Source organism: Pinus tabuliformis, chromosome 3_2 (assembly GCF_031772625.1).
Source record: "Pinus tabuliformis cultivar Carrire ecotype Pingquan chromosome 3_2, CPIR1, whole genome shotgun sequence".
NCBI classification, from domain to species: Eukaryota; Viridiplantae; Streptophyta; class Pinopsida; order Pinales; family Pinaceae; genus Pinus; species Pinus tabuliformis.
The window spans coordinates 216,327,438-216,350,490 of NC_142302.1; the positions used below are offsets into that span (position 1 = coordinate 216,327,438).

The 23,053-nt window shown below is 38.2% G+C and overlaps 1 protein-coding gene across 4 annotated transcripts; it reads left to right on the forward strand.

Moving 5' to 3' along the window:
- The first annotated feature begins 11,074 nt into the window (after nt 1-11,074).
- Nucleotides 11,075-21,190, forward strand: LOC149180507 (serine/threonine-protein kinase GRIK1-like). Of its 4 annotated transcripts, XM_089416143.1 has the most exons (9): nt 11,115-11,316; nt 11,446-11,492; nt 12,830-12,859; nt 15,787-15,830; nt 19,780-19,875; nt 20,100-20,166; nt 20,470-20,585; nt 20,671-20,749; nt 20,867-21,190. In XM_089416143.1, exons 4-9 carry the CDS (start codon nt 15,792-15,794, stop codon nt 21,037-21,039), a joined length of 570 nt encoding a protein of 189 aa, XP_089272269.1. In that variant the 5' UTR covers nt 11,115-11,316; nt 11,446-11,492; nt 12,830-12,859; nt 15,787-15,791; the 3' UTR covers nt 21,040-21,190. The 4 variants fall into 4 exon arrangements, with proteins under 4 accessions (XP_089272270.1, XP_089272269.1, XP_089272268.1 ...); XM_089416144.1 differs by lacking the exons at nt 11,115-11,316; nt 12,830-12,859 and adding an exon at nt 11,075-11,092; XM_089416142.1 differs by lacking the exon at nt 12,830-12,859 and having other exon boundaries at nt 11,116-11,316.
- Nucleotides 21,191-23,053: the final 1,863 nt, after the last annotated feature.

The following is a 23,053-nucleotide window of genomic DNA, read 5'->3' on the forward strand; positions in this document are numbered from 1 at the left end:
CTAGAAAGCAGCATGATTATTTATATGTAGTAATTGATCGTTTCAACAAAATGTGTATACTTATGCCTTGTAAGAAAACTATAACTGCTGAATTATTTTTTCATCATGTATGGATTCACTTTGGTTTGCCTACTTCCATTATTAGTGACAGGGATTCCAGATTTGTGGGGAATTTTTGGTCCAACCTATGGGAGATGATGGACACAAAGTTGAAGAAAAGTATTGTGTTCCATCCGCAAACAGATGGACAAACCGAAGTTGTGAACATAACCATTGTGCACCTCTTGAGAGGATATTACAGCAAGCATCCCAAGCTGTGGGATGAACATTTGCACTACATACAGCATGCTTACAATCATGCCAAGCACTCTTCCACAAACACCTCACCGTTTGAAGCTTGTTTTGGTTACTTTCCAAAATCACCTCTTGATTTCATTCTTGAGAAAGATGTTGCCATTGAGGGACATAGTGATATTGACAAAGCTCGTTCATTCATTGAAAGAATTCAGCAAATACATCAGCAAATTCAAGAATAGATTGAGAAGACTCAAGGCAAGTACAAGGAAAGACACGACAAGCATAGAGTCGATCACAAGTTTCAAGAAGGGGATGAGGTATGGCTGTACATTAGTAAGGAAAGGATGCAAGGAGAAGGTAAAAAGCTGAAGCCTATTCGTTATGGTCCATTCAAAATCCTCAAGAAGGTTAGAAATAATGCTTTTCAATTAGATTTGCCTTACTACATGCAAATGTATTATGTTGTCAATGTGGAGAACTTACGTTTGTATGAACCTCCTTTGATTGTTGATCATGAAAGTTCTGTTCAGCTACCATCTATAAAAGATTTCTCGCCAGAATTCTTAGATGAGCTGAAAGAAGATACAATCCTTGACAGAAGGACACACACTTCAAGGAGGGGCAGTGTAGATTATGTTCGGGTTGGTTTCAAAGGCAGCAAACCGAACAAGGCAAAGTGGATGGAGGTGGACAGAGTGAGGGAGCTATACCCTCACCTCATTAACAGGTAGTTGAAGGCTTTTTGGGGTCCAAAAGCTTCCCAATGGGGAGGCGTGATCAGGTGCTCATGTCCTAAGTGTCGTAAAATGCTTAAAATTTAAAATGATCAGAACTAGTTCAAAGTTAAACGACTGGAAAGTGCTCGTCTTCCTGATTCCGGCGCCACAAACAGTTCGAAAAACGGTCACCGTATGAGGAAGTTATGGCAAAAAGAAGAATTTGTCAATAACATTGAAAATTTTAATTTAAAAAAAATAAAAAATTAAAAAAGGAATATTTTGCAGAATATTCCTTAGAATATTCCAGGGAATATTCTATTTTCACAGCCATTCATAGGATGCCACGTGGTAGGCCCGGAGGCCGCCACGTGGCCCCCAGATGACGTCAGCAAGCATTATGGGCGCATATCAAAATTTTTGGGAGTTCAAAGTTTTGAACCCACAACCTCTTCCCCACCAGCCAAGCGCTTTACCAACGCGCCACAAGTATCACATGTGTCATGGAGTGGCAGAAATTGTTTAAAAGGTTTGACTTTCTATTGGGCGGGGCCCGAAGGGGGCCAGCCCCCCATCCCATATGACCATGGGCCCATAACCGTGGCTCAACCCCCTAACCGTCGGGCACGAAATCCGAGATAAACCGCCCTCCATGCATTAGCATTTAATGTAACTGCAGTTTGTTTGGCGGAGATTCTGGCAGGAGCGCCAAAATTGGCGGGCCTAACTGGACTCCAACTAAAGTTAGCTAGAGTGTTTCTAGGCATAACTGGAGGAAAACTTTAATTGGCCATAACTTTGGCTAGGAAAGGCGGTTTTGGACGATTTTTTTTTTTATTTTGGGTATTTTCGACCTTCTGAAGCCAGCCATCTGAGGTCATTTGCAGAGGTTTTGGAGCCATGAAAGTTCTAGGAGCCACCAGGGCCCAGGATTGTGAAGACTGTATAGGGTTGCAGGTATCCATTGGAGGTGAACCAGTAGTCAATCCTGAAGGATTCAAGTGTTCTGAATCCATTTTTACCATCTATTCCACTTGTAGATGCTTCTATTCAGCTGTATATTCAATTTGAGCATTTAATGAAAACAAGGACAAGCCCATTTGGGAGCTTTGGACCCAGCAGACGTAGCCCAGGAGGGGTGAACTGCTTTATCAACTTCTTTTGCATCTGTGGTTGATTTATTTTGCAGAACAAATTCATTTTAGTGTGTTAAACAGTAAAAGGAAATAACTCTGCTATGCTTAAATGGGTCATGAACAGCTGAAATTTTCATTTGTTTTCTTTCTGCAAGACATGGACATCTTTTAAATATATATATATCTGAATTGAATACCTTGCAAACCATTTACAAGTAGTTTCAAATTCAGATCACTATCTTGTCTATACAATCATCTAGATTAGCACGATATAACTTCACAACATATAAACTCAAACATAAATAAGGTCATGATATCCCTAATAGTAACTCGCTAACATGTTCACATCATAAACTCATAAACAATTGTCATTCATGGATAACAATCACATATGCACAGTTAGTCTAGATTAGTACAACACCATATCACAAATATGTTGGCTCATACCTGAATATTATAACCATAACCATCTGCATAGGCAAATCCAGGTTAACGCAATGCATAAAACATCAAGATCTTAAATGCAATAACCCTAATCATAAAGTTAACTAACATATAACAACAACAATTTAACATATATCATACTCATCAACAACATATAACATAGTGTGGAAAATGTCTGCAAAAAATTGGGATTAAATCCCAAAATTGCGATTTTTTCATCAAAACGATTTAATCATCTGATTTTTTGCAAATTTTTCAGTCCCGAAAAAATCGTGATTTATTCGTTTTATGCCCAATTTTATCGAGAGTCGACCCAAAAAGTCGGTCGTCCTCCCAGGTCACAGATAAAGAGGCCGAAAAGGCCAAAAATAATATCATTTGCTGCAATTTTTTCTCCCATTTGGCATTGTGGAGATTCATAGCTGTTTGCCATTGTCCTAGAGGAGAATATTTGCTAGTTTTGTAGTGGGGAATTGGAGATTTGTCCACTGCTCAACGTGAGAGATTCAAAGTGCCGAATTGCTGCTGCCAAGTATGTATTTTAATTTCTCTCTTAGTTTTTTTTACACAAATGGCTTCTTAAATCTTTCTATAATTCTATTAGTTTGTTTATATCTTATTTTTGCCTAGAATTTTGAAAGGGAAACATTGTTTAGAATCTAGATTGAAGCAAAAATTCAACTTTCAAGAATAAAATGACAAAAATTAAAACCCTTGTTTACTGAATCTGAGTGTTTTCAAGTGATTGAGAAGAGGCATTTAAAATCTAAAATCAACTATTGCATTTGTGTTTACTTCTTATGTGATGGGAAATTTTTAATTTGTTTCAAGTTTTTTTGTGCCGAGGTTTAAATTCAAGTTCAAAGTTTAAAACAAAATGCCAAGGCTTTTGGATGCTATGTGGGAATATGGTGAACCTGATACTATACACAAATCTGGGGGGATCAATAGAATGTATTTGACTTGCAAGTTGTGTGGCAAGCATATGTCAGGAGGTATCAACAGATTAAAATTCCATTTGGGGCAAATTCCGGGGCAAAATGTTGACCTTTGCCCAAATACAACTCTAGAAATCATCCGACGAGCCATTCAATCGTTGATGGATAAAGAGGAGGGAAAAGACACCAGGGCAACACTAAAATTCCAACTTGTAGGGGCCTCAAGGGCGGGGGGAATTGAGAGTGGCAGTGCTTCTTCAGCATCATCTTCCTCACCCATATGTCCCAACCCCTCATCTATCTCATCTTTTTTTGTTCCTAGAACCGCATTTGGTACATAACCTGGTGCATAAGCTGACAGGTTGGTCAGTAAGTGTCTTCTATGGAGTGATGTTCCTTTTAATATTGCCAAGACAAACCCATTCTACCAACCTATGTTTGATGTTGTTGTTGACGTTGGCCCGGGGTACAAAGCTCCCACCTTTACAGAATTGAGAGGGCCTCTTCTTCAAGATGAAAAAATTGATTGCACTTCTAGCTTGGAGGAGTTTAGAGCATCATGGGAACAAACTGGATGCACAATCATGTCATATGGTTGGACTAACCAGAACGGTAGGACCCTTCTTAACTTCTTGGTTAGTTGTTCCAAGGGAACAATGTTTATGAAATCTGTTGATGCATCTACACACATTAAAGATGCACGTACATTATGTGAGTTGTTGGACATCTTCATTCAGGAAGTAGGCCCAAGCAATGTTGTCTAAGTCATAACAGACAACGCTACAAATTATGTTGCAGCTGGCAAGTTGCTTATGGAGAAGTATCCTAACTTGTTTTGGACACCTTGTGCTGCTCATTGCATTGACTTGATGTGGAGGATATAGGTAAGATTCCTATTGTGAGGGATATTGTTGAATCATCTAGGAGCGTAACAAAATTTATATATAATCATGAATCCGTGCTTAGCTTGATGAGAAAATTCACCAAAAACCGAGAGTTGGTGCATCCTGCCATTACACGATTTTCCACTACTTTCAAATCTCATCAGTCTCTGTTGAATTCTATGTGGGATGTGAATAGCATGTTTATTTCATCGGATTGGCGTGCTTTATCTATTAGCCGCAAACCAGAGGGAGAGGGCATATGCAGACCAGTTTCATATGATCAGAGGTTTTGGGCAGGAGTAGAGGAGGCGTGTGCCATTTCAGAACCTTTGGTAAGGGTTCTTCGGTTGGTTGATGGAGACAAGCCTGCAATGGGCTACTTGTATGAGGCCATGGATAGGGCCAAAGAAGCCATTCGTGCTTATTATGAAGATAAGGGAGACGAGGGGTTAGAGAAAAAATAGGTCATATGGAGAGTGATTGATGAGCGATGGAACAGTACCCTCCATCGCCCCATTCATGCTGCAAGTATCTACCTCAACCTTGCATTTGCTTATGCCTATGGTTTCAGATTTGATGCCAAGGTGATGGATGGATTCTTCACTTGTGTCGAGAGGATGGTGTCATCTGAGCAAGAACGCGAATATATTTCTAAAGAATGGAGGTATATAGGATGGGAGGTGGCACATTTGGTTTTACCATGGATATTAAGAATAAGACGACCAAAATGCCAGGTAAGCTTCAATTCGTTTCAAACTTTCAAGTTTAGAATTTCAATGTTTTTTTTTTATGTTTCTCATTTTTCTTTTAACTTGTAGATGCTTGGTGGACAAGCTATGGTGCCAGAGTACCCATCTCCAAAAGCTTTCCATTTGAGTGCTCAGCCAAACATGCAGTTCCTCTGGGTGTGAGCGCAATTGGAGTGTATTTGACAAAATACACAGCAAAAAGCACAAGAAGTAAAAAAAAATCAAATTAAAAATAAATTGAATTCATTTGATTATTTTTAATCTTTAAATTTTCTAAATACTAATTTACAATCTATGACCCTAATACAGATTGGAGTCCCAATGCCTCAATGACATGGTCTACGTCTACTACAATCTTCGATTGTGGGTGAGACAACTTCAAACATCTACTGATGTGGAAGCCATCTCATTGGACAATATTGATACCACCGCTACATGGAGGGTTGAGACTGAGAGGCCGACCATGGACTCGATCCTGAATTGGTTAGGTGTGGATCTAGAGGAGGTACCAGTTACAGGGGAGGGAGGGCCAGAGGTAGAGGAGGAGGAGCAACATCAGGGTTAGGAGGCAGAGCTAGATGAGGATGATGAGGAGGAGTTGACACCATCTAGGATGGGCAGCAGCAGCATAGGACAGAGGCCACCTCTTTCATCAGCTTCTAGAGGACGACTGACTCCATTTGTATTTCCAGGGGTTGGGCCTTCTTCCTCTAGAGGAAAAGGCAAAGCCATTCCCTATTCCCGTAAAAGGGGAAGAGGATCTCAGTGACTGATTACTTTATGACTTTTAAATGACTCATATATACATTTATTATATTTTTTGTTGATATTTTGACTCTTGAGAGTTGAGACTCAGACAAGACTCAAGATTCAGGAGTTGATTCACGATTTTGATATGTGATGTAGCACTAGATTTCATATACATATTATATATTAGCTTTCTTTACATGTTTATGTGGAAATGCATTTATTTGATGTTGTGGATACTCTAGATGTTAAAAAAAAATGAATATTTTTGTGTTTTTATTTTTTATTTTTTTCCGATTTTTTCAAAAAACTCCCAACTTTAACGAGTTTTTCAACTTTTGGACCCTTGCTGATTTAATCCTGACTTCGAATTTTTCCACATTGATATAAAATAATCATCAAGTTAACTAACATAAAACAACAACAACAATGCATATAAGAACAAGTTACTATCATTCATGACTATTCGACACATGTGCATATGACCACACTGATTCACTAACATCTACCATGCATGTAACCACAATAACAATAAAATGAAAAACATTTGTATAATCCTAATGCATATAACAATCGATTAACTAACATACCTGCATGCCAAACATACAATACATGTATGACGATCTGCTCTTATCGCAAAGGCTAGTGCTGCAACCTCACTTTGATGATCTACATCTCCTGCTCTATCTCAACCAATACATTAGCATCATAACATACCAATAACATCATGATGACCTAATTGCATACAATGACCCCATGGACAACAACCTTAACCATGACAATGTTTGCATAACAACATATAGACATTGACACGCATAACAAATGCATATACATCTGACATGCATTAATGACAAACACATCCCAACAACAACACCATCAATTCCTACATGGAAACACAATTGTAACAATGACCACCACCATGCATACACAACAAGCACATAGTCCATGAACATAAAGAACACATATGGAGCATGAAATGTATGCATGACAAACACATTCCACCCATATAGTCCAAGTATTGAACAATGCTCTTATACCACTCTATAACGCCCTCCTCCCACATTTACCCAAGCTAACTGGTCCATTAGGGTAAACATGTGATGAAGAGTTACTATGATATGATTCAAATCCCTAAGTGCAGTTAAGGAAGTTGAACCAACAAACCAACACCTTAGAGGGCTCCCTAAGGTGCTATAGGACCCCCAGGAGCTAATTTACCACTCCAGGTGCGCAACCCCTAAGTTAACCTAGCTTTTCAATGAATTAAATCCCCATTCGCTCCCATGACACGAGCATGCATGCGACCGGAACCCTCAAGTCACTCCAACAATTCCTGCAAGGGAGAGACTGTAGTCTTTTTTAGCCATTTATGTGCCAGAGTCTATGAGGTTTAAGCCACTTTTTTAGGACTAGTCTCCAAACCACTACTCGAAACTTGATGAGACTTTCCAAGTCAATAAATGACACCAAGACAAAGCCTCTAACACAAAACTTGATCAAGGACTTGACCTAACTAAGCCCAACCATGATCGACAGTTCGTTGAACACATTGTGCACATGTAATCTACAGGTCATAACAACAAACCTGAGCATAGAGATCTCACACTTATCTGATATTCGTAAAGAAGCATTGGTGTCTCATCACAATAACTGTATTATCATCTATTAGGTCATATATTCATTATTCATTCATTTACAAGTCAAAACATGATTAGAACCATACATTTTCATTGCCATAAAACATATTCATAACCAACATATAAACAACATAAATAATGAGGATACAACCATAAATGCCACATATAATCCAATACTTTTACACATGAAATACCAAGGAGAAGGAACTCTTATTAATGAATGCATAAGCCAACCAAGTATGGGACTTCCACGAACCACCCGACCATAGATTGGTTGAATCCAAATCTTTCTTCAGCCAATCACCTCCGTGCCATATTCCAAGCACGAATGTGGGACTCATAACAAAAACTCAACTAGGGCTTCCCAAGGCTACACCACCTCACCCTCATCGATAGAACCAAGATTTATAGCAATCCTCACTGGATCACTAGGCCATAAACAAGCATGGATGCCACCGAATTTCTCCACCTACAGTGTGAGGAATTTTCTTGTCTCCTAGTCTTTAGGCTTTATCACAATCCACAATCCAATCCAGGGATCACTAGGCCATAATCGAGATACCACCCTCTAGGATTTACCGTATATCCCGTCATTCACCGGCAAGGAAATCTAGGCCTGATTAAGGGCAACCACCTCTAGGATTTACCGTATATCCCACCATTCACTGGTCGAGGATTCCTAGGCCCACTGAGGCACACAATACCTGGCTTTACCGCAACCCACAATCCAGTTTAGGGGTCACTAGGCCAGTGGCTTTACCACAATCCACAGTCTGGTTCAGGATCACTAGGCCATGTGTTCTTTCATTCAGAGATCCACCTCACTCAGCTTCGAATCAATCCGACAATCCAGCTCAACCCAAACATGAGAACCTCATCACACCATGGCTATCCGGAAATGGCAAGGCTAGGTTGAAAAACACTGTCACACCGGGAAAAACCGATGCCAATGACAACAAGAGAACCAAGAACACACATGCATAACCTTGCACGTCAGTTATAGCAAGGAAATCACACATGCAAATCGATACCTGCAAATAATCCTACTGTATCTGCTTGATCCTGCTCTTCCTTCTCTTTGCCTTCTTTGCTCTTCTTGATCCAATCTTGAAGTGCTCCAAGAAAAATCTAAGTGTCCAAGAGTGAGAGAGAGAGAATAGAGGGAGAGCTCCAAAACTGAATTGACAAAAGTCTATGAACTGATCCTCAAAAGCCTTTTTATCAATGAGGCCTCGATTTTCTTCAATTTCCATTATTTTCCTTCATTTTCCTCCTCACATGCAACCTGTGACCTTTCACCTTCTTTTTCTCCTAATTTCCATTATTTTCATAAATAAAATGCCAATTAATGCCTCTTGCATTTCCAAAGCCTTTTTCCATTTTCCTTTAGCCATAATAACCAAAATGAACACCCACTATGATGTTTTGCCTACCATTCAGCTTGGAATACGTGTCCCATGACCGTGGTCTTGTATTTTTTACATGAATTTTTGACTAGGTTGTTAAATTAAGTAATGCTCATTAGAGTCTTGTATTAGGGAGGGAGCCCCAAAGAAGCGGGTGGCTTCATACATTTGGTGCAGTTTGTTGTGGCCTAAACATTGGCTTTGTGGTAATCTGAAGTGGGAAGTGGCGAAAGGATAGCCATTGGTTTGGATTCCATCAAAGGCATGGATGGTGTCCAATTACTATCCGGGCCCATTGTTAGCTTCCTTTTCCAAACGAGGCGGCAATATCTGAGCCAACTTGGCTACCAACGTTCATCCCTGTTCTCCCCCACTTGCTGGCTGCATGCCAATGACCTTGGGATGCCAGTGGCCTTGGAAGCAAAATGGGAACGCTACATATATAGTCTTTGCATGCTGATACCACATTGACAAACAAGGAAGATATATTTGCATGGGGGGGCGAGAGTCTTGATGGTCAATCATGGTCGAGGAAATCTACTCATATATCACTCAGGAGCACAAGGCACAAAATAGACCTAAATGACTGTTCCATATGTGGTGTTGGGAGATTCCCCTGAAACTAAGGGTTTTCATGTAGTTGGTTTTCTTCAATAGGATTCTCGCGTGGGAGAACCTCAATAAAAGAGGGTTCTAGGGGCCTGGAGTTTGTCTTTTGTGTGGTAGTGAGAGCAATGTGGTTTTCACCTTTTTCTCTCCTGCAATTTTGTAATTTCAATATGGTTTGAGGTCATTAAGATTCCCAATCTACAAGTTGTGGTGGACAGGACTTCAAATGGATTGAACCTTCAAAATTGGTTTGATAGCCAAAAAGAGTACAGGGCACTTCCCTTTTATATCTATTGGGGAATTTGGAGGTGCCAAAATGCATACATTTTTGAACAAGTGGCCTCTGATGTGCATATCGTCAACCTACAAATTGTGCCTTACTTCCTCGAGATTGGGCCTTGGAGGCATAATCTTATTTGCTGAAATTACATTTACAAGCAAATCGATTGGTCTTTGTTGGTGGGCTTCTTCGATGACACATCCTCTGCTGGGGTCTGTGGGTGTGAAGCAATGTTAGTCTCAAATCCCAACGTTTCCTTTCGTTTCTTCTAGCATAGGGGGTATAGGTTCTAACAATTGGGCTGAATTGTGTGCACTATGGGGTATGTTGCAATGTGCAAATTGGTTGTCGCTGGAGGAGCTTGTTGTGGTCGAAGGCTCAAAATCAGTGATCGATTGGGCATAAGACCGCTCTACTTTTGACGTGCCCGACCTCCACCACTGGAAGCTTCAAGTTCATCTATGTTGGCATCTTTTAGGTGCATTCATTTCACTCACATCTTCCGCAAGCATAACATGGAGGCGAACCTCCTCTCCAAGCATGGGATTACTGCTCCCCTGGGTGTTTTATGCTTTTCTTCTGTTGTCAACGACTTTCCCAGTGGTCATGGAAGCTTTAGTTTCTAAAAAATGCTTTTGTCCTCTTCACAACTCCTGGATGATGGGTTGTTTCATTTCCCTGTCTTCGTTTGCAACATGATGTTTTTTTTCCTGAGTAGGTGTTTCATAGTTAGCAGGTTTTCTTTGGTTTTTTGTAGCCATTTTTGTGTATCTGGTCTCTCCCATACTAGCAGGGCTGATGCTTCTTGCATTTCCTTTCCTATCTAGGCATTACACTTTTGTTTCCCTACAACAAATGGTGTTTATCTGCATGCCCTAAATGTAACTACTTTTGTTTCAATATAAAAGCAAGTGGTTTTTTTCTCTTAAAAAAAAAGATTATCCCTATTACCAACTAGGCCTAGGAGAAACCATAGAGAAGGATCTCACATGTAAGAGTCATCAACAAAGTGTGATGAAACCATTTTCAAAAAGTTGGGGGTTAGAAAAAGAAATGGCTTACCATGATGGTATTACAATTAAAAAAGCAAAAGAAAACAAATAAATCAAAATCTTTATGCACCTATGAAATATAGACCAATTAACGTGTGTAGAGTTAATTATGTAGAGTTATAGCCCCGCTCCGTCATAGGTAGGTTTAAATCTCATGAAAAGTGAGAAGTAAGAGAGGTGGACCACTCTAAGAAAAGGTAATTAAAACTTTCCCGAGCTGGCCGTGCTAGGCTAGCCTAGGCCCAGCAAATTAAAAAATTCGAAATCTTTATGTCTTCACACTTTGAAAATTTGATTTACATATGCATTTCCATGTTTCCATTTCCATTAAGATAGTGCGTTTCACTTGGCCTAAGTTCTGAGTTTGAATCTCAAGATTTCCAACGCTCCTGGTTTTTTATGCTTGATTTGCACTGACAGAGTGAGTTACTTTTCACGTTTTAAGGCACATATTTCTATTCTTCGACACATACTCAACCATTTTTACAATTTTTGGTGTGTTTTGGGTTTGAGCGGTTACTTACATTGTAAATATTGTTTGTTGTATCAGGAAATTTCCGATTCCCGCGTGAAAACAATTTGGGATCATCCAAAAACGTAAGCTCCTGTTCAACATTTTTCACTAAAGTAGGTTTTGGTGGGTTTTATTTTGTCATACGCATTGCCTCTAAAAAATGGTTAAGCAACTGAGGGCAGCAAGATTGACATAGGCGAAATCCACAACCTATTGTCCGACCAATTTTATTCTGTGCTATAACCTTGCCTTCTGAATCGTTTTTCCTGAGCATCACTTTCTGTATATTTTTTTAACATAATTTTATTTATTTTAAAAAATGCTTCAACAAACATATGCTGAGTCACTGTAGGCTTGCTTCCGGTTAGGTGTCAGGTCTGAGGGGTAGCTATTTTACTAAAATTGTTCGGGGCTTGCAATGACCTTTATCCCTTTGAAGCTTATGCTCTTCCAATGGGGCATACCACAGCCCTTTGAAGTTCAAGCCCTTCAGATGGGGCACACCACAGCCAGAATTGAACCCTAGTGGACGGTATACAACTCCCCACGAGTGAGTCCATGCTCTAATGGCGACTTCACCATTAGAGACATTAATTATTGCTTATCATAGTATGCGCTAGCGAATCACTTTATGCTAGCTTTAATGCTTACAAATTTCACAGGTTTCTTTGTGCGCGTTATTGTAGTTATCCCAGCAATTGTTGTCCGTGATTATTATTATTTTATTCTTCGATTTTGTATAACATCACTGACCCACTAAAAGTAGGTTTGCATAACCAAGTTCTTGTATGGATACTCAAACAATGGTGCGTTTATCTCTGTAAGTATACCCATAGAGCGTCATAATATAACTTATTTAGAGAGGTCTGTATAGGGCTTCACTATGGACATGGAATAATAATCAAGATGTTTGATAAACAATGAGTCTAGCTGTGCATCCATTTTGGGCTTATAACTATAGTAGCAGTTTGGTTCACCAACATGTTGGGCTGTAATCAGCCACCAAGCATAATTGTAGCACAGATCCTTGCACTGCGTGATAAATCTTTTCTCATTGTAATCAATGACACTACAATATATTCAAACTTATATACCCCTCTGGATGAGTTGTAACAATGGCTCATGTTTAACGGCATGAATGGGATAGTTGAACCTCTAAACTTGCAGCGAGCAGTTACACATGAGAGGTAGAAGAGAGGAAATTACAATTGCAATGCCCTTATCCTTGGTGTTGACCTTTTCATCAAAGGGATATTAAGGCCCATCTGGGAGTAGAAGAAATTGATTTGCAAATGATATATCTGAGTAGATGATCTTATTCGATTTTGCCAATTTATGATTCTTTGACTCCTTGATCTTCTTTTATGTACTGCAAAATGAACTACTTCTGGATACAACATGACAAAGACTGCTTCTTCAGTTTCAGGGCAACTCTAGCTTGTCTAACTTGGTAAGAAACAAAGATAGGATGATATTTCCTTTGAAGCATTGCAATTCAAATTCCAATTCAAAAACTCTGAAAGGAGGAAATCAGTAATTTTTGCATTCCAGCAAGCTGATAGTTAGAAATTACGATCAATTTCTGTCGAAATGTCTGTCAGGGTGGAGTAGATTAGAATCCGATCCATGAGGCTCTCATAATGTTCATGCAAGAAAAACTTATGGGTGCCAAAGAAGAAAGTACAAAAATATAATCTGAGTGGAGTTTCATAGGCGGCGGAGTACATTCATAGTGAGAGATTCTTTAAGATCACTTGAGCTACAGTTCCACAGGTTTACTACCTTAAGGGTTTATATTCATATTCCATAAGTATGACCGTATGATAAGGATGGAATCTTCTGAACTATGGGCTAGTACAAGTTTAGAGCCTGATTATTGCAAACATTGTCAGTGTTACAATTGTTAGACATAGTTGTTGATCTAGTTCATTAGTCTACCCTTAAAATACAGTGTTGCTGACATCATGTCGGCATAAACATTGGTGTCAGATTCTGACGTCCTCTACCAGTGCCCGTCTTACTGCTAAGTCCAATTTGCTCTGTCCGAGTCCCTGAAGGTGGTGATGTCACCTCGTTGTCGTCGTTGTTGTCATCCTTGCCCTCATCTGCCTCTCTCTCCCCTGCTGCCTCCTGCCTCTAACCAGTCAGTGACCAATTCCATGACAGGCCTCTTGGTCTCAACCCTCCATGCAGCAATGGTGTCAATTTCGTTCAATGAGATGGTGTCCACGTCATGTGTTTTATGAAGTTGTCTCACCCACAATGTAGTAGACATAGACCATGTCATTAAGGTGCTGGGACTCTAGAGTCCACCCTGTATGAGGGTCATCAATGCAATGATTAAATATAAGCCACAAACAATTTGAAAAAATTAAAATCAACATTCGTAGAATCAAAATACAAAAACATTGCATTAAAAAATACAAATTTAGATGATACATAAACAGTCCAATAAAAATTTAAGGATAAAGAGGGAAAACTGATAGGCATGCAAAACCTATCAAAAATGTTTAAAAACCAAAAAAAGAAGAGGTGGACATACCTGCAAATACACCACCAATTGTGGGAATTTGGAAAACTCTTCCCACTCCACAATAATTTTATGATGGCAAACAAACCACACTTTCTCCTTAGCAAGATGAAGGAAAACTAATGGGTAAAGGAAACCCCATGAAAAATCTAAAAGAAAGTAGTGGAAATTGATTTATATACCTGCAAATGCATCCATGGTTGAGGGTAATCAATCCCCACTCCACAAAAAACATGGTGATGACAAAGGAAAATTGTGTCCTTCTCCTCCTTGGCTCAAGAAAAACTGGTCTCCTCCTCCTTTGCTCTTTAAATCCTTCTTTCTGTTTGCAAAATGAGTTCAAGAAACCCAGAAATTATGTCTTTAAAGCACCCTTCTCACGGCCTGACGATTTTGTCACATGTCTCGCGATTTTTTCACCTTGGCAAAATGGCTGAATTTTTACCCATGATAAAATTGCGCAGGGGTAGATATGTTGACAGCACAATTTTTTTTGCGATTTTCACAACACTGCTTAAAAATGAGACCCAATATGTGGGAATGGTATCAGTGTTTCAGAATCTGGATTTAAAGGTGACATGGGGAAATTTATAGAGGTAAATTTGAGAACCTGATTATTGGTAATTTATTTTGCCAAATCACTGATGCAGATGGCTATACAGAGTTACATGCCAGAGCCTCAATTTTGACAATATTTCTAGTTGTGATGTGAACAATATTAGATTCCCCATGAAGCAAATATGTTCAAAGTCGAATGCAGGAGCCTGATTTTTGTCAAACATTTATTGTACTACAATCAATTGCATTATAGACAATCATGTTTGGCTGCCAACTATGGATCCAAAAAGTGAAGTCCTAAACCATAGCACAGAGGAAGAATATATACTACATACTGATAAATCGATTGAGCCCCTGATGGTAGGGAAACAGTCTCAAATAATCTGAATGGATGATGATAGTCTGTTATCCATAGTCTGTTATTTTATTGTCGTCTGTTACCCATAGTCTGTTATTTTAATCAAACCTGCTCACCGTGGATACCTATAGGCTATCATCAACAAAATTAAAATGGAAAAAATTACAAATATAGTTCAAACAGACCTTAATTGAACACTCTCCAGCCTAGATGATCCAGGGTTGCGAAGGATCAGTCCTTGCTTCTTTTTAAGCATCCAAAATGATAAACTAGTACACAAGGAAGCTGTCCAAATCCATGACTGATCTCTTCATAGATATTTAAAAGCTTTTTGCTAAATTACTCATCTTTGAGTGAATTTCAGGAGATGGGTAAATGTAAAGATGGACAAAATTAAAATGATGAGGTAGAAAGTTTGAGGAAAAGCGAAACTCATAATTTTCGAAGACGACTCATTCTAAAGATTCCATATGCAGACATTTAAATTTGTTATTTTATGCAGTAATGCAAAAAATCACTGTTAATTCAGTTAGAGCACCTAGTGAGGAGTCTGCTATGACTGTTCCATGGCATCATTGAAATATCCATCCTCTGATGGAAAAGAATAAGTCCGAATGATCTGGATTGCTAATGACGTATAATGTTTTTTTTCATTAAATACTTTCCCCAAACTGCCAATGCTTACCATGGATGCATTTATCCTTTAATGAGCAACATGAAAATTGCAAAGTTACAAATAGCGTTAAAGTGGACCTTAATTGAACAGTCTCCAACCCAGATCATCTAGAGTTGCAATTCACTACTAGCATTAATTTGATTGTCGGGGGGAAAATTTGTCACATGAAAAACCTGGCAAAGTCCATGACTATTACTTTGCATAGTTGTCAAAAAAGTATTTTTACTAAACCTCTTACCTTTGAATTAATTTCAGGAGATATGGACAAACTGAAAGATGGACAGTATTCAAAAGACGAGGTAGAAATTTTGCAGAAACCAAAGTTCAGAATTGTTGAAGATGACTCCAAACCTGTTTTAAAAGATCCTGTATCCAGCCATTTAAATTTATATATTGTCTAAATTAAAACGTATTGTCATGTTCTCTTAACAGAAGCTGGTTTCTTGGTTTGCCATTATGAGTTTGTGTTTTTGTTACTTTGAAGGAATGACTTGTAACGATAACTTAGTTTGTAGTCCCGGATATGTTGACTTTACCTTCCGAAGCATTAAGCTTTTGAAGGGACAATCTTCTTTAACATTGTAACCTCAGCTTCTGCGGTCTAATCCAATTGAAACAGAGCAAGCAGTTCTTTGGTTGCCTCCATTTGATCCCAAACCAAAGAGATATAGTGGGGAGATGGACGTTTCATAAGGCTATATCTGTCACCAGTCGTGCATTTTAGGACTCTAATTTTGTACATGACGTGCAAATTGAAACATGCTTTCAATGATAAATAAGTTTGCTTTTGGTCGATTTTCCTAGATGACTTCCCCTTTGCAATTATAACATTTATTTCAAAAATGTAATATAGTGAATCTATATGAAAAGTTTACACGAAAAGTTTATGGAGGCAATTCTGAAATATGTGGAACACCTTTGTCAACCATCGAATAAAATAATTCTTGTGGTCACTCAGGAGTCAGGACCACCACTTTGTTATTTATTTATCTATTTAGGAATAATTTATAATTTATTTTGTTTATGATATACTTGAATGTTTACACCTATATATAGGTCTTTTGGGAACAAATATCATGCCCGTTTTGTTAATAAATCAACCGAGCTATGCATTATAATTTATACTGCTTTGTTTAATATCTACAGGTTGAAGAGCTATGAGCTCTTTCGTTGTAGTGTTCACTTTTTTTTTTCAAAGAAAAAAATCGTATATATTTTAGAGGTATAATATATACATATCCAGTCCATCATCTGTCAATCCAGTGATCAGATGCTGATATCTCTGTCTTCACTCATTACATCTTAGTCCTAACTTCTAATAAGAGCATCTATATCCCGGGATTTTAAATCCCCTGATCATATATTCCAAGTGATCGGCCTACAGCAAAACAGCCCAAAAATAGAGGAGGGAATAAAGAGAACATTTAAAAAAATGGGAAACAAAAAATATTAACGGTGACAGTCTGCTATATGTTATGCAGCATTTCAAAACGATTGTTGCAGACAATATTTATGAGGATTTGCTGGTACTTTACAAGATGCTTGTGCTACTAAAGTTTACAATGTACACAATATTATACGATTCTTCAAAAGCATGCCAAACCTTACATCTTTGTCATCTTGAAGAGAAAAAACTAAACTCATGATTTAATAGAGAAAAGCAGGCTCTGTTACTTTGGTTACGGATTCCAGAAGAAAGAACAGTATAAATTGCCTGATCAGTGAAAGCTTCTCCTGTTTTGGATCGAGTTGTGTCGTTTCCTCAAAAAATTCGAGCGATCCTCCAACGATATCTTGTAGTCATAGTTAGTTATGTTCCAAATTAGCCGTTAAATGTTCCGATTCATGTTCATAACCATTCGGTGAATGAACTAGAGGGTAGCATAACGTGAGTTTTTGCTGGCAATACTCTAGGTGTATTATAATATGTTATTAAATGTCCATTGTGCACCATCAAACTTCACACAACTGAATTAACATCCCCCCATCTAGCCCATGGTAACTAGATAAGCAAAAATCCCAAATCAGTTCATCTATGCGTTCTCTCATTTGCATTTACAAGTATTAGTTTTCCCAATATAAAGTTATGATCATATTTCATATTTCCAGTTTTCTTTGGATGGTTGCCTTGACTGAATGGAAACCTTTCACATTCTGATTATAGGAATTTTGAAAGCATTCTTTACTGCAACTTCCTTTGAGCCCAAACATTTTTATATTTCTCTTTTATATGAGGCAATGTTTGCCTTTGTATGATTGCATGCTTTTCGCAAGAAACAACATATGTTCGTTTATTTAATGAAACAAGATCTTACTAATTATGATATAGGTTCCTTATTTTTTAAATTATCTTAACCTCTAATTTATGTTTCTTTTCAGAATAGTGAATATTTTTAAAAGCAAAACGTGTTAATTTATTTATGAAAGTGAAACATAATTAAATATGTTTTTTGAAAGTTATTTTGGCTAATAATTACGCCGTAAGGCGTTCCCCTCTGAAACCAACTCTCCTCTGAAGTTACATGTCCATTTGTGAGCGCTTGATTTAATTGTTAGACGATTAAAATTGTTTGAGCCGTCGGATTCATTCCACCAAAACGTTATCAACTGCTTCCTTCCCCGAGCACTTGCTGGAATGTATCGGTCCAGAATGCAGGCCCCTACGGACCAGAATGCAGGCCCCATTCTTCCAGACGGACCAACTGCTTCCTTCCCCGAGCACTTGCTGGAATGTATCGGTCCAGAATGCAGGCCCCTACGGACCAGAATGCAGGCCCCATTCTTCCAGACGGACCAGAATGCAGCCTCCTTGCACTAAACCCTACTGGAAAGGGCGTTGGAGTCAACAGCCCGCGTGTGGGAGGATCACTTTTAACAGTTGAATTCCAGATATTAATCAACAGCTTGCCAACAGCCAAACTCACAGTAGAATCAGTGGAGACAGTGAACAACCTCATATCCTGTACCGTGCAGAAAATCAAGGTAGCTCTGCACTATGGAGATGCTTGACATAAATCTCTCCCTCTTAATCCTCACTGTCTAGTTTTTTTGTGTCCCCATAAGCTTTATTGTTTTTGTTTGGTCCATGCCAATCACTGTTTAACGTGCAAGTTAAGGGGAACCCTAACCTTAACTGTGAATGTTTTCGATTTTAGGCCATGAATTCCAACGAAAGCAGCAGCATGTTGATCCTGCAAGAGACTTGCACAGATGCATCAGGGTCTCTTCTAGTTTAGGCTCCAGTGGACATAAACCAGCCAGACAGCTTCTTTCCTTGGCAATGCAATTATCAAACAAACATGATGTTTGCACAAGCTTTACCACCATGCAAGGGTACTGGTTGGGGTATTGATGCCCCGAAAAATCTTAATCGTTTACTGCTCTCGTCTTTCAGTTAAACTCAATCATCCATTCATGTACATGATATGACATGACGGCATTGATATTATTTAGCTTAATTGCAGGTTTTGGATGATAGGCTTTTGCATTTTTGTTCACTTATCAGGGTAGGTATGTTGTGTCTTTTGCTTGTTTAAATTCTGTTTATAATTCATTTCCTTTGTGCATAAGTCTGTGCATTAATGTGGTGTAGCAAAGGTTAATGCCTGCAAGAATTGACAGTGTTAGTCAAATTTTTTTGGTTTCCTACATAAAAATCAAGCAGGTTTTGTTTTGAAAGCCCTTTTTTTCACTGCAATACAGAAAGTTGGTATGGACATTTTAGCCTTTTAACTGCGTGCTGTCAATTACATATTTGAATTCAAGCAGAATAGTGAATGTGTCAAGCATGTTATATCATATAATACAAAACATTGACAATGATAATGAATATTTTCATGTTTTCATATAACATATCTGGAGTAAGATAACAACGTGATTGCTTTCTTTTGCTCATTGAAGTTTTTTCAAGCTTTTGTCAGGATTATTGAATGTATTAGAACTAATTCAGAATCTATTACTATTATTTTCAATATCTTGTTCTTTTTTTTCCTTCATTTCATTGGATAAATCATAAAAGGTTTTATTCAAGCTTTGATTCTGCCATTTTTTTGTTACCAAATTTTGAAATATTTACATATTGCATACATTGTTTTCACTAAAACAATTTGAAGGAGAATACCAATCATTCTCTCTATTGTTGGAAAAATAAAATAGCTTAATATTGAAACTTATCTTCTTTTTACTGTGTTAAATTTGGACTTGCCTCCATCCACTTTCTTAGTTGGAAACCTGAAAATTACTGTGCAGAATATCTTTCATGGAGATATCAAACCAGAAAACCTTCTGGTTGGCAGCGATGGAACAGTTAAGATTTCTGACTTCAGTGTTAGCAGGATGTTTGAGGTAAGAAAGTTGCTCTCTGAGTGTACCTTCCTTTCTGATAGTGAATGTGTTCTAAACATGACCTCTCAAACTGCACCTTTTGATAGTTACAGACAATTACAAATGCCGACTGTTGACTATTGTTAGGTGAGTATTTTTTATTAAATGTTAACGTTGGACAATGAGCATTCAGTTACTGGGAGGAAATGTTTTACAAAATCCAATGTTCCTTTGGATGTATACAGGGCAGCAATGATAAGCTTCGAAGGTCTCCTGGTACTCCTGTTTTCACTGCACCAGAATGTTGCCTAGGTAGAGTGCTTGAAACTTTGCTAGTTATACAAATACCGTCTGCTCAAGATTTGGACAACCATTGCTGCTAATTTGTACTGTATTCATATCTTCGATGATATATTGTCCATCTTGTTTGTTGTCAGATTACATTCTTATAGTCGACATATATTATATTTTCAATTCATGCTTGTTCTCTTGTAAATAAAAGCCTGTTCAATGAAATGAAAGACCAGAGGAAAGGAAGAAAGGGTCACATGTTAAAGGACAGATACTTCAGTTGTCAAAATAGGCCTGACAATTTTTGTTGCCTGTTTTCAATAGGCTTGACATATCATGGTAAAATTGCTGATGTGTGGGCATTGGGTGTGACACTATACTGCATGGTGTTCGGTTCTTATCCCTTCATTGGTGACTCCTTGCAAGGCACATATGACAAGGTAAATGAATCTCTGCTTCTTTTGACTTTTCAAACAGGCCGGATGGAGGGAAATACTTATTTTGTTGTTACTAGTGGTGGCTTAGATTGTTCATGATCCACTTGTACTTCCAGAGGATATGAATCCAACACTTGCAAACTTATTCGAAGGTCTTCTTTGCAAGGGTAAGTGACTTTTCTCAATTGAATGTTTTACAGAGCAGATTTTAATTTTAAGAGTTGCATTGCTGCAAATTTTGAAATTCACCATAATAATCAAGCTGCCACTATTGGATTTCACAGATCCTAAGAAAAGGATGAGCTTAGAGGCTGTTGCAAGGCATCCGTGGGTTATGAAGGATTTCACGTCAACTGTGCAGGTTTTGGGGAAATGTGAACAGAGTAGCTCTAGATATCATTCTGATCATCATGAGCAAACTGTAGCTTCCTCTGAAGCATTGTCAGAATCAGTTTAACAGGGATGGTTATGGTTTTTATTTTTACATATTTCATGGCTGCTTAGTCATGGAAGAGATGCTGTGGTTCTTCAGAAGAGAGGGTTCCTTTTCTCATTGTATTTATATTGAGTTGCTCTATGATGCTTGTACATTGTATCTGCCTGTATGACTTTAGATATTCAGCGGCATGCTTTAGTTGGACTTCCTTCTAATGCAATTGGGACCTCAAAGGAATATTATTTGACAGTTCTAACCATGCAAATAATAATCAAGAATCACATGATATGGTGGCTAATGTTCAAACTTCAAACTTTCAAAGCACTTCACTGTCAAGAGCTCTGGGGGAATTCTTCAAGATATCGGTGTGTCAGTTGCAGATTATGTGCTGGTAAGGTTGCAGCAAGCAAGTTCAGTGTCTCTGTTGTAAAATATGTGCTGTTAAGATGTAGCAATCAAGTTCTTCATACTAGGAATTCCCTGGTGTAATTCACAATAAAATAATATTGCAATTTGTGCATCCTCCTTGTAAAGGGGTGTGAGGCAGAGGGTTTTAAGCACCTTGTGCATGTAATAACTCTATTTATGATAGCTTATTTTTTACGGCTTTGTGCAACCTGTTTTCAAGCTAGGTTGGTTGCCAGTCCAAATATCTGCAGAGATCTTGGCCATTTCAAATTGATCTAGAATCAGTCAAGTTAGTTTTCTTGTAGTGGAATATTATAAAGACCTTTCCTTTTATGGTTGTGGTACACAACTTGACGAGTGTAACAATAGAAAAGCAAGCTAATTGTGTGGCCAGGTTTTTGATGGCAGTGATGGAACTATCCCTGAATAAAATGGTCATATGGGGCTTCATATTTAGATTGTGATTTTTATTCTTATCTATTGATGATGCATCTGTATATTCACAAACGAAACCCAATAGATTCGTTGCTGATTTCTTGGAGCTGAGGGTTTCTATAACAAGCTTGGTACCAGAAAGCCACCAAAGATGCGACTTTGAATGGAGGATTTTGGGAAATCTCTAAACTGATTTTGTCTACTCATTTGCTACATGGCTGAGTTTGATCAGATTTCCAGTTGGTGCTTATACCAATCCATTGAACTGATAAGAAGGCCGAGTGTTGGTATTAAATGGCTGATTGAACTGTGGAACCTTGCTTGCGGATTGAGTTCCATTCCTTTTATATTGGCCTCTATTATTTAATTATTGTGCAATAAGCACTGGTAAGGAATCAACGCTTTAATTTATACAGTGATGTATGAATAGCCATTTCATGTTTTTGCTTGAAATTGCAATATCCATCTTTGTCTGAGCTTCTAATTTTAAGCTTTTGCAAGTGGGGTTAAAGCTCAGCAGTGAAGATGGTTGTATGTTAAGGCAACCACTAAAGTTAAATTTCTTGAGCCATGAATAAGCAATTGGAGCCATGTGCAAATCTCTGGGTGATTTTGACAGAAAAGTACGCGCTGTCACGACAGCTTAACCAAATGAAAGTCCTCGTGTTCAGTTGTTTGCCCCTCAAGGGCCACTTTAATTGTTCAAGTGGGCTGCTTCTTGTGTCTGATTCCTAGGCATTGTAATGTTTCTATCTGAGCTTTAGAAGGAAGCGATTTCAAAGAAAAATTGCAATTATTCTAGAACTTGGAACTCAGATAGTGAAGATTGCAGACGAAGAGAGTTGAATGGGGAGATGCTGGAAATTTCGGGTATTGTACAAACTTGAAATGGTAACTGATAAGTCAAAACTGAAATCTATATTACAATTTTTGTATTCATTATGTATTCAAAACCAACTGTTTTTCAATTTTTAATTACACAATTTTTTTCATGTTTAACTTGCAACTAGATCGAGATGTTATGCTGTGCAAGGAAAGGAGACTTGGCATAAATGGCAGTTGCCTGTAATATTAGTTTTGAATGTGCTAGATTGTTGACACTGAAAATAATATTTCTTACACTTGGTGTGCATTTGGTCGTGATAATGTCCATCGATATTTTGTTCCAGTTTTTTGGTGGCTTGTAAGTTCA